The 13230-nt window shown below is 39.0% G+C and overlaps 1 protein-coding gene across 4 annotated transcripts in view; it reads right to left on the reverse strand.

Annotated features, from left to right (window-relative positions):
- The window catches only part of YEATS2 (YEATS domain containing 2), a 194398-nt gene that overhangs the window by 65072 nt on the left and 116096 nt on the right, over positions 1-13230 (reverse strand). For all 4 annotated transcript variants that reach the window (XM_077148751.1, XM_077148749.1, XM_077148750.1 and 1 more), the window contains exon 16: positions 427-685. In XM_077148751.1, the coding sequence (XP_077004866.1) occupies positions 427-685 (259 nt within the window). The remainder of the gene's footprint in view (positions 1-426; positions 686-13230) is intronic.

Raw genomic sequence — 13230 nt, forward strand, 5'->3', positions numbered from 1 at the left:
CATGCAAGCCTAAAACATATTCACGGTGTACAGATGTTTTGTTGGTAGAGAATGCTTTAGTCAGGTGCCTCAAAATGCTGCTGGCAAATGGCCACAACAAGACTTTAAGTGTGAATTATAATTCCAAAGGTGATGAGGATGAGTATGAATTATTCTTTAGACCTGAAAGGAGTTACCAAGAAATGCCCCCTATTCTTAGTATTCTTGCTAAAATAAACAAACCCTTAATAAACTTAAAGCAAACATCTGCTCTGTTCATGGACCCCAATGTAGAATGTTACATGAAGAAAAATAACATTAACTTTCTCATACACTCCTTATAATATTAGCCTACTAGAATTTCCTAGGCAGAATCAAATGCCAAGTACAATCAGAAGCGAAGGGCGCTGCGGACAGCTGCCGCTGGGGGCGCCCATCTTGCAGTACCTGAGCCCTGGGATCCGCTCTTCTGGGGGCCGGTGGCAGAGACCTGGGCCTTGGCTAAGGTCTGCACAGGCTGCGCAACGATGGTTCCGCCTCCTCCGCTCACAATTGCTTTGGCAACGCCTTGGGTCACAACTTGCTTTGGACCAACTGCTTTGGCGACAGAAGAGCTGGCCTTGGCTACAAGGATTTGGCCACCACTGATGGCCACAGCCTGTTTCACCGCGGAAGGCAAAGCAGACCCAACCGACACACCAACAACCTGCTCGAGAGAGAGGAGAGTTCAGCAATGTTTCTTCTCACAGTTCCTTCAAGAGCCCTTGGAACAGAATCATCTTGGTAGCAAAGAACAAAGCAACAGCCTAGAAATAATTCCCGGACTCTAATCCAGTCATCTAGGAATTATACCTAAGACACATATGAAACAACAGTAACGGTTTTTAAGTTCTGGATATTGTAATACTAAAAGGTCAGAGACTTTTCTCTCAAACCCAGATCTACATTTTATAACTTCTTTTGCATATAGACTGTTTTTAATAGAAAATCTGGAAAATACAGTAATATAAATAAAAATCTACTCATTCAGAAATAATTTCAACATATTCTATGTATTTACTCCCAATTCTTTTTAATGTCCACTTTGAAATACAGAATGGGGATCACACTGTAGTTTTGTGGAGATTTCTTTGTTTTTTTTACATGGGCAGGCACCAAGAATCAAACCCGGGTCTCTGGCATGGCAGGTAAGAACTCTGCCTGCTGAGCCACTGTGTCCCACCCTGTACATATAGTTTTGTATTGTTTTTATTTAACACATTACAAATATTTTCTAATGTTATTATTTTTCAGAAACATTTTTAGATGACCAATAATAATACAACAGAATAAATAAACTATAATCTATATAACCATTTCATATACTCTTGAATATTTAGGAAATTTTAAATTTAACAACACTATGAAAAACAGTACAATATTCTCATACCCCTTCTGTTATCTCCATCTGAAATGAGCATTTCCTTTCACATCTAGAACTCTTAACAATCCACACTGGTTATTATATAACATTATCATATATGCCTCTTCCAATAATAAATGTTATCTTTTTCTACATCTCTTTCTAAACATCACTCTCCTTGAGGGTAGACATTTGCTTAGAAAACAAAAGTTTAAACAAGAAAAATATTTAACCGGATTAACAACCACCACCACCACTATCTCCCAGTACTCACACAATGATTTAGAAATATCTGGTTCTGAAAGGAAATACTACAGAACTCTTTTAAACCAAAGTAGACAGCAGGATGTTAAATTAGAAGAAATCATTTAATTAATGGAAAATTTGGGCAGTGTTTCTCACTCCCCAGCTCTTCAATGCATTAAAAAGAACTTTTCACCAGAAATTAGATGAAAATACTTTTATAAGGTCATAAGAAACGCAAAGTACCTGCTTTCTGAAGGCAGAAAGAGAAAAAGCAGAAAGTATTTTTCACCCATCAGAATGGCAAAAATATGCAACAGGACTGAATGTAAAAACTCAGAAACGGATAGCACAATACTACCTAACTGTAATACAATTATGTTAAAACACTGAATGAAGCTGAATGTGAGAATGATAGAGGGAGGAGGGCTGGGGGCACAAATGAAATCAGAAAGAAAGTTAGACAATAAAGACTGAGATGGTATAATCTAGGAATGCCTAGAGTGTATAATGATAGTGACTAAATGTATAAATTCAAAAAATATTTTTGCGTGAGGAAGAACAAATGAGTGTCATGACTGCAGGGTGCTGAAAATAGATGGTAATTAATATTTTAAAATTTTCAACTTATGTGTGAGACTAAAGCAAAAAATGTTTATTTGGTACAAAATTAAAAAAAAAAGAATGGCAAAAATAATTTCATATGTCTAATAACACCAAGAATTGACTAGAGGATATGGGGAAATGGGAACTTCTGTTCTTTTAGCAGGAAGTTAAAAGAACTGGTTAGAGGAGATGGGGAAACAGGAACTTCTGTTCTTTCTAGTAGGAAGTTGGATGAATTGGCTAGAGGATATGGGGAAATGGAAACTTCTGTTCTCCCTTGCACGAAGTTAGATTGTACAGTCACTCCAGAGAATCACTGGCATATCTAATACAATTGAAAATTCACATACATTATATTGTGGCAATTCTACTTTTAGGAATATATCTAAGAGAAAAATCTGAGACATATGTTCAAGAAAACATCTACAAGAATGTCCATGGTGGCATAACTTGTAACTTTGTGGTATAGTGGATTATTACACATTAGTTAAAATGAATGAATTAGAACAATACATATCAGCATACACTTTGAAGGTATAATAAATATTGAGTAAAAAAGGTAACTGCAGATAAGTATGAGTTTAAAAATCTTTCACGTAAATCTTCAAAACATACCAACAACATGACACGCCATTTATGGTAACATATTTATGTGATAAAAGCATGGACTCTAGACAGACACAGCATACTTATAATAGTAATGCCTCTGGGAAGAAAAAAGCAAACTTCAACATTATCAGTTATATTTTAACTGGAGAAAAAAGGATGTGAAGTAAATATTAACATTTGCTAATCCATAATTGAGGGTCTATGGTAAAAACAGTCACCTCATATAACTGTGCAGAATAAATGAGAAAACATTTATAGAATCTTAGCCAAGAATGGCATACACAGTAAACGCTATCTGTTGCTGCTAACCAGGAAACGCTATTTTTAACTGAAGACTAGTAAGGTATGGGGTTACATGCAGATTAGGGGGTGAATATTTGTCTCTGTTTTCAGCACTTGGCCAGGGAAGAAGGCCTTGATTTTAAACCACACAGAAATTAACCATGACTGTAATTCTACAACATCTGTGATTTGCTTTAAAAATATTCCAGGAGGAGAAATAAAACTAGCAAAATGCTGATTATTGCTGAAACTTGGAAATAAGCACATGAGATTCATTATACTATTCTATTTTGTTGCATGTTCAAGAATTTCCATAACAAAAAAGGAAGGCAGGAAAGAGGGAAAAGCAGAAAGAAGGGAGAATGAAAGAACCAATGAAAGAAAACATGTTAACTTAGAATAAAGATTATTCTGTTTTGGTTAAAATGTCCCTTTATGATAATCTAAATTTATTTTAACAGTTTAATCACCAAAAATCTTTGACCCTACTATCCTCTGAGTGGTCCTACTTAAGAAGAGAAAGCCATTGGCAAATGACCAGGTCCAGTTTACCCTACCAAACTGATGTCCCATTATAAAATTTTAAATTGCACTATAGAACTGATTTACTCTGGACATGTAAAACTAAGGCTCTCAGGTGTGAGGCTCAACCTTGGACCTGGAAACTGTGATACCCAACTAGGGCTCTCAAAGAACCTCTGTTGTTAGGCAGCCAACATAGTGGTGATGTGACGTGTTCATCTTCAAAAGTTATTTGGCTGAAAGAGAATTGTGATAACATGAAATGGTTTCCTGACTCCATCAGTTTTTTACATTGTGGACCACAGCCCCCATCCCAACCCAGCCCCTGCCTCCTGGAATAGCCTCATAATAATCTTATGACCTGTGCTTACCCCAATCTTGTCTTTTGCAGTTTAGTAGTTTTATGATCCTGCTAACAATCCCTCATTTATTAATGAAGAAACCTTAGTCATCCCACCTAGTTCTTGTTTCTCTTCTCCTAAATAAAGCCAGTTTCAGCCAGAACTGGTCTGTTAGACTTGTACAGAAGCACCAAACCTTAACCTAAAGTTACCTTTGCCTAATTATAATCAGGGTAAAAAAAAATCATTCTCACTGACCAGATTAAGCCACCATTTTTAAACATGTGAGACATGAAGTAGTATCATTTAGAACTGCTCAAGCTCTAGTCTGCCCCTTAACCCATATCACTGCACCTTATCCTAAGGCACTCACTTCCACTAAACCCACCTCCCCAAAATTGCATAAAAGCCTCAAATTTCTTCAGCTAGCAGATACTGAGCTGAGGCTTCTCTCAGGTCTCCTTGCTGGTTGACCTCATAGGTCTTTATCTACTTGAAATCCTGGTGTCACAACACTGACTTCTGTGTGCAGAGGGAAAACAAGCCCAATTTGGATGATAATATAATTTTCTCAAAGGAAACCAACACTTTTTACCATCCCTCCAAGGGCATGTTTGCATATATTTTTTAGGGTTATTGGCTTGCAGAATTGTTAGGTGAAGCCAAATTATTTAAGGTCTTGAATTAAAGGAAAAGCATGAACTTTATAGTGTGGGCAACATGGAGTGTTTTTGTGGTAACAGAGTTGGGCAAGGGCATTCCTCTAGAGATACAGCAGTATACAAATCCTTCTTACTAATCAATAACTTCTCTGCGCATTTATTTTTAAAAATGTTTCCTGGGGACTCGCCCGCCCTCCTTCTCCCCTCTCTTTCTCCGCCGGCCCGCCGCGCGGCGCCCACGCCCCACAGCAGCCGACCCGCCCGCCCTCCTTCTCCCCTCTCTTTCTCCGCCGGCCCGCCGCGCGGCGCCCACACCCCGCAGCAGCCGACCCGCCCGCCCTCCTTCTCCCCCCTCCTCCCCCTCCTGCTCCGGCCGCTCTCCAACCACCACGGTGCCCTCTTCCCCCGCCTTCACCGGCTCCTACACCACCAGCCTCTACAGCCTTGCCGCCCTCACCTTTCCTCCTCCAGAACAGCTACTGGGGGAGTGGAGATAATACAGAGCAGCTCCTGGAGCCACGAGGGAGATCAAAGGGACGGCGTACCCCATCCTGGAACGGCTGACTATCTGGGAGAACCAGCTCCGGTGAGATCACCAAGGGGCACAGGCTTTCCTGGGTGGGACGGCAAGCGACCGGAGTCCCTCCCTTCCACCTTCCCAGGCCAGCTGGTAGAATTGGACAGGCGGTCCCCTTAGGCCGCGGCGGCTGGTGCCCCCACCACACGAGGCCCCCCGGAACAACTGAGATAGTTGGGTCGGAAATCCCCAGACTGCGGAGAACAGTGACTGGGGGATCCCTTCCAAACACGTGACTCCCCCGTCGGCTGGGAATAGTGCACTCTCCCGGGCTGCGACAGCTGGCGCCCTCCCGCCACGCTTGGTGCCCCGGGCCGACTAGCTAATTCGGCCGGACGCTCTCCCATGCTGCGGCGGCCGGCGACCCTCCCCGCATTCGGAACCCCAGGCCGGCTGGCATTCTTCCAAGACGCTTCGGCTGCCGAACCTCCCCTACGGCGAGAATTTTCCAGAGTTAAAGGACCCACAGCAACTTTAACTGGTGGAACCCGTAGACAAACGTGTGCCACGAGCGCCACCTACTGGGCAGGATAAGAAAAACAGAACCCAGAGATTGCACAGAAAAATCTTTCAACCTGTGGGGTCGAACACCCGGGGAAATCTGACTAAATGCCCAGACGCCAGCAGAAGATAACGGATCACGCTCAGAAAATTGAACATATGGCCCAGTCAAACGAAGAAACCAATAGTTCAAATGAGATACAGGAGCTGAAACAACTAATGCTGAATATACGAACAGAAATGGAAAACCTCTTCAAAAACGAAATCGATAAATTGAGGGAGGACATGAAGAAGACATGGGCTGAACATAAAGAAGAAATAGAAAAACTGAAAAAACAAATCACAGAACTTATGGAAGTGAAAGATAAAGTAGAAAAGATGGAAAAAACAATGGATACCTACAACGACAGATTTAAAGAAACAGAAGATAGAATTAGTGATTTGGAGGATGAAACATCTGAATTCCAAAAAGAAACAGAAACTATCCGGAAAAGAATGGAAAAATTTGAACAAGGTATCAGGGAACTCAAGGACAATGTGAACCATACAAATATACGTGTAGTGGGTATCCCAGAAGGAGAAGAGAAGGGAAAAGGAGGAGAAAAACTAATGGAAGAAATTATCACTGAAAATTTCCCAACTCTTATGAAAGACCTAAAATTACAGATCCAAGAAGTGCAGCGCACCCCAAAGAGATTAGACACAAATAGGCGTTCCCCAAGACACTTACTAGTTAGAATATCAGAGGTCAAAGAGAAAGAGAGGATCTTGAAAGCAGCGAGAGAAAAATAATCCGTCACATACAAGGGAAACCCAATAAGACTATGTGTAGATTTCTCAGCAGAAACCATGGAAGCTAGAAGACAGTGGGATGATATATTTAAATTACTAAAAGAGAAAAACTGCCAGCCAAGACTCCTATATCCAGCAAAATTGTCCTTCAAAAATGAGGGGGAAATTAAAACATTCTCAGACAAAAAGTCACTAAGAGAATTTGTGACCAAGAGACCAGCTCTGCAAGAAATACTAAAGGAAGCACTAGAGTCAGAACCGAAAAGACAGAAGAGAGAGACATGGAGAAAAGTGTAGAAAGAAGGAAAGTCAGATATGATATATATAATACAAAAGGCAAAATGGTAGAGGAAAATATTATCCAAACAGTAATAACTCTAAATGTCAATGGACTGAATTCCCCAATTAAAAGACATAGACTGGCAGAATGGATTAAAAAACAGGATCCTTCTATATGCTGTCTACAAGAAACACATCTTAGACCCAAAGATAAATATAGGTTGAAAGTGAAAGGTTGGGAAAAGATATTTCATGCAAATAACAACCAGAAAAGAGCAGGAGTGGCTATACTAATATCCAACAAGTTAGACTTCAAATGTAAAACAGTTAAAAGAGACAAAGAAGGACACTATATACTATTAAAAGGAACAATTAAGCAAGAAGACATAACAATCATAAATATTTACGCACCGAACCAGAATGCCCCAAAATACGTGAGGAATACACTGCAAACACTGAAAAGGGAAATAGACACACATACCATAATAGTTGGAGACTTCAATTCACCACTCTCATCAATGGACAGAACATCTACACAGAGGATCAATAAAGAAATAGAGAACCTGAATATTACTATAAATGAGCTTGACTTAACAGACATTTATAGGACATTACATCCCACAACAGCAGGATACACCTTTTTTTCAAGTGCTCATGGATCATTCTCAAAGATAGACCATATGCTGGGTCACAAAGCAAGTCTTAACAAATTTAAAAATATTGAAATCATACACAACACTTTCTCGGATCATAAAGGAATGAAGTTGGAAATCAATAATAGGCGGAGTGCCAGAAAATTCACAAATACATGGAGGCTCAACAACACACTCTTAAACAACAAGTGGGTCAAAGAAGAAATTGCAAGAGAAATTAGTAAATACCTAGAGGCAAATGAAAATGAAGACACAACATATCAAAACTTATGGGACGCAGCAAAGGCAGTGCTAAGAGGGAAATTTATTGCCCTAAATGCCTTTATCAGAAAAGAAGAAAAGGCAAAAATGCAGGAATTAACTGTCCACTTGGAAGAACTGGAGGAAGAACAGCAAACTAATCCCAAAGCAAGCAAAAGGAAAGAAATAACAAAGATTAGAGCAGAAATAAATGAAATTGAAAACATGAAAACAATAGAGAAAATCAATAAGACCAGAAGTTGGTTCTATGAGAAAATCAACAAGATTGATGGGCCATTAGCAAGATTGACAAAAAGAAGAAGAGAGAGGATGCAAATAAATAAGATTAGAAATGAAAGAGGAGACATAACTACTGACCTCACAGAAATAAAGGAGGTAATAACAGGATACTATGAACAACTTTATGCTAATAAATACAACAATTTAGATGAAATGGACAGGTTCCTGGAAAGATATGAACAACCAACTTTGACTCAAGAAGAAATAGACGACCTCAACAAACCAATCACAAGTAAAGAGATTGAATTAGTTATTCAAAAGCTCCCTAAAAAGAAAAGTCCAGGACCAGACGGCTTCACATGTGAATTCTATCAAACATTCCAGAAAGAATTAGTACCTACTCTCCTCAAACTGTTCAACATAATAGAAGTGGAGGGAAAACTACCTAATTCATTCTATGAAGCCAACATCACCCTCATACCAAAACCAGGCAAAGATATTACAAAAAAAGAAAACTACAGACCAATCTCTCTAATGAATACAGATGCAAAAATTCTCTATAAAATTCTAGCAAATCGTATCCAACAACACATTAAAAGAATTATACATCATGACCAAGTAGGATTCATCCCAGGTATGCAAGGATGGTTCAACATAAGAAAATCAATTAATGTAATACACCATATCAACAAATCAAAGCAGAAAAATCACATGATCATCTCAATTGATGCAGAGAAGGCATTTGACAAGATTCAACATCCTTTCCTGCTGAAAACACTTCAAAAGATAGGAATACAAGGGAACTTCCTTAAAATGATAGAGGGAATATATGAAAAACCCACAGCTAATATCATCCTCAATGGGGAAAAATTGAAAACTTTCCCCCTAAGATCAGGAACAAGACAAGGATGTCCACTATCACCACTATTATTCAACATTGTGTTGGAAGTTCTAGCCAGAGCAATTAGGCAAGAAAAAGAAATACAAGGCATCAAAATAGGAAAGGAAGAAGTAAAACTATCATTGTTCGCAGACGATATGATACTATATGTAGAAAACCCAGAAAAATCCACAACAAAATTACTAGAGCTAATAAATGAGTACAGCAAAGTAGCAGGTTACAAGATCAACATTCAAAAATCTGTAGCTTTTCTATACACTAGTAATGAACAAGCTGAGGCGGAAATCAAGAAACGAATCCCATTTACAATCGCAACTAAAAGAATAAAATACCTAGGAATAAATTTAACCAAAGAGACAAAAAACCTATATAAAGAAAACTACAAAAAACTGTTAAAAGAAATCACAGAAGACCTAAATAGATGGAAGGGCATACCGTGTTCATGGATTGGAAGACTAAATATAGTCAAGATGTCAATCCTACCTAAATTGATTTACAGATTCAATGCAATACCAATCAAAATCCCAACAACTGATTTTTCAGAAATAGAAAAACCAATAAGCAAATTTATCTGGAAGGGCAGGGTGCCCCGAATTGCTAAAAACATCTTGACGAAAAAAAACGAAGCTGGAGGTCTCGCGCTGCCTGACTTTAAGGCATATTATGAAGCCACAGTGGTCAAAACAGCATGGTATTGGCATAAAGATAGATATATCGACCAATGGAATCGAATAGAGTGCTCAGATATAGACCCTCTCATCTATGGACATTTGATCTTTGATAAGGCAGTCAAGCCAACTCACCTGGGACAGAGCAGTCTCTTCAATAAATGGTGCCTAGAGAACTGGATATCCATATGCAAAAGAATGAAAGAAGACCCATCTCTCACACCCTATACAAAAGTTAACTCAAAATGGATCAAAGATCTAAACATTAGGTCTAAGACCATAAAACAGTTAGAGGAAAATGTTGGGAGATATCTTATGGATCTTACAACTGGAGGTGGTTTTATGGACCTTAAACCTAAAGCAAGAACACTGAAGAAGGAAATAAATAAATGGGAGCTCCTCAAAATTAAACACTTTTGTGCATCAAAGAACTTCATCAAGAAAGTAGAAAGACAGCCTACACAATGGGAGACAATATTTGGAAACGACATATCAGATAAAGGTCTAGTATCCAGAATTTATAAAGAGATTGTTCAACTCAACAACAAAAAGACAGCCAACCCAATTACAAAATGGGGAAAAGACTTAAACAGACACCTACCAGAAGAAGAAATACGGATGGCCAAGAGGCACATGAAGAGATGCTCAATGTCCCTGGCCATTAGAGAAATGCAAATCAAAACCACAATGAGATATCATCTCACACCCACCAGAATGGCCATTATCAACAAAACAGAAAATGACAAGTGCTGGAGAGGATGCGGAGAAAGAGGCACACTTATCCACTGTTGGTGGGAATGTCAAAGGGTGCAACCACTGTGGAAGGCAGTTTGGCGGTTCCTCAAAAAGCTGAATATAGAATTGCCATACGACCCAGCAATACCATTGCTAGGTATCTACTCAAAGGACTTAAGGGCAAAGACACAAACGGACATTTGCACACCAATGTTTATAGCAGCGTTATTTACAATTGCAAAGAGATGGAAACAGCCAAAATCTCCATCAACAGAAGAGTGGCTAAACAAACTGTGGTATATACATACGATGGAATATTATGCAGCTTTAAGACAAGATAAACTTATGAACCATGTAATAACATGGATGGACCTAGAGAATATTATGCTGAGTGAATCCAGCCAAAAACTAAAGGACAAATACTGTATGGTTCCACTGATGTGAACGGACATTCGAGAATAAACTTGAAATATGTCATTGGTAACAGAGTTCAGCAGGAGTTAGAAACAGGGTAAGACAATGGATAATTGAAGCTGAAGGGATACAGACTGTGCAACAGGACTAGATACAAAAACTCAAAAATGGACAGCACAATAATACCTAATTGTAAAGTAATCATGTTAAAATACTGAATGAAGCTGCATCTGAGCTATAGGGTTTTTTTTGTTTTTGTTTGCTTGTTGGTTTGTTTGTTGTTGTTGTTTTTTACTATTATTACTACTTTTATTTCTTTTCTTTATATTAACATTTTATATCTTTTTCTGTTGTGTTGCTAGTTCCTCTAAACCGATGCAAATGTACTAAGAAACAATGATCATGCATCTATGTGATGATGTTAAGAATTACTGAGTGCATATGTAGAATGGTATGATTTCTAAATGTTGTGTTAATTTTTTTTTTTCTTTCTTTCCGTTAATAAAAAAATAAAAAATAAAAAATAAAAAAAAAAAAAGTGCCTTAATATAGAAAAAATTTTGAGTGTGGGGCAGAAACTTTTAGCTGAACCACCACATCCATTCTTTCCTTCCTTCTCACAGTAACAGAACCACGGTTTCTAGCAGGGGATATGGCCACACAGAATATCAACCACACTTCTGAGTCCCTTTGTAGCTAGATGTGACCAGCTGAATAATTTCTGGCTAAGGATATGGAAAGTAATAAGCACAACTTTCGGGTCCTGTCCCCTTTTTTCCTTCCTGCTGGCTGGAAATGTGAACTTGGCCCACAAGCTGAAAACCACGTGTTGAGAATGGCAAAACAATGTGATAGGAGTAGACATTCTCCATGGCTGTGGAGCCCCACACAATCCTGCCTACCTATCTGGTCCTTTAGGTGTGAGAGAAACAATCCTAACAAGTCTCTGGTTTTTTGATTTCTCTGTTATGCTAATTGCAGACATCCTAACTAAAACAAGAGACTTCACATCTCCCAAATGTAACTTTATTATCCATTGCATAAGCTATGTTATACATAATCTATTTTCAAAGTTCTAAACTAGTGAGGAAAAAAAAAAAAAAAGCAAAGACCTGTAAAGGACAACGCATACAAACTGGACCGATTTCCACTGCTTTCCCCAATCCCCTGTATCTGACCTGCTTTTCCCTTCTTGTGCCAACCTCTATCCTCACACCCAACTGCTTCAACACTTCCAGAGAATGACACACACCCTCTCCCAGGGCCTGCAGGACGCTGTACCTACCGCACATCTGCCCCAACAGCAGTCCCTGTGAGCTGAGCTCAGCCGTCACGTGCAGATCACTTACAAGGTCAAACCTTCCCCTCTCCACAGCCTTCTTCCAAAAAAACTGAGAATCAGTAAGTGTGACATTCTATTGGGGAAAACCTAAGCACAGCTATTTACGGACACTACAAAAAAGGGGTAAGGGCATGTAACCCAAATTAGCTTTCCTTTTTCCAGTAACTCAATACATTTCAACCTACAATCTGAACTCAACTACCAATTCTTTTCCTCCTTACTTCCTAGTCTATACTTTTCTTTCTATTGCTCCTTTCATTTTAGCTTTAAAACAGATACTCTTTGTTCTATAGGTTATACATAGCTCACTCTGATTCGTGTGAATCAATCCAATGTTTATATTTCTGCCTTCCATGTACCTGTACATACCATTGCAAATCAGAATTAACCTTACCAACGTGAAGGCGAAGATTCTGTATATGATTTTCTCCTTCAGAACCTCAAAAGTACAGCCACTTACAATTAAGTGATTAATGAATGTTTGTGATAACTATTACCATGTATTCATGCACAAACGCACATGACCCATCTTCAGTCACACTGAGATTAGCTTCCATTTACTGAGCAACTGTTCTGTGTTAGATCTTTTAGACACATGCACTCTAATTCTACCATTCTGTATTACTATTAGGAGATATTAGTCTCTTCTACTGGGTGAAAAATACAAGATTGGGAGAGATTAAATAAACCACCCAGGACATACAAGTAATAAGCGGCTGAGATCTGACATTTGTAACATGCTTGTGCTTCTTTTACTATACAATGCAATTCCACTTCTCCTCAGTTCTTTTTCATGTCAAATGCTGCACCCTTCTCTCTACATTCATGAAAGAGACTAGCTGTGTTTACATTGTGGCAAAGTTGTATGGAGGGAAAACAGTACCATTTAATTTGTCCTCCTGTTTTCTGGCATAGTTTCCAGGAATTCACTTCAGCAAAAAGCAGAGACAGTCTGTACTTCCAGACAGCTGCATATCTCAGAGTCCAAAGCATGTACAGAATTTCCTGGATAAACAGCGATGGTGTGCTCTCCTACTTCACTGCTTCTCTGCAGTTCTTTCACTCTCTTCTGTGGCTCTTCATCTCAGGGTATTCTAGAACAAACCACCCCCACCCACGTGCTTCTTAGTCCCTACCATTAGGGTACATGGCAACACAGGAAAGCTAGCACAGTTTTACAGTATCACTAGGTGAGTGGCAAAATACAAAGAAGCAGAAAGTGGAGACTAACTTATCACAGAG

This window comes from Tamandua tetradactyla, chromosome 2 (genome assembly GCF_023851605.1).
Source record: "Tamandua tetradactyla isolate mTamTet1 chromosome 2, mTamTet1.pri, whole genome shotgun sequence".
NCBI classification, from domain to species: domain Eukaryota; kingdom Metazoa; phylum Chordata; class Mammalia; order Pilosa; family Myrmecophagidae; genus Tamandua; species Tamandua tetradactyla.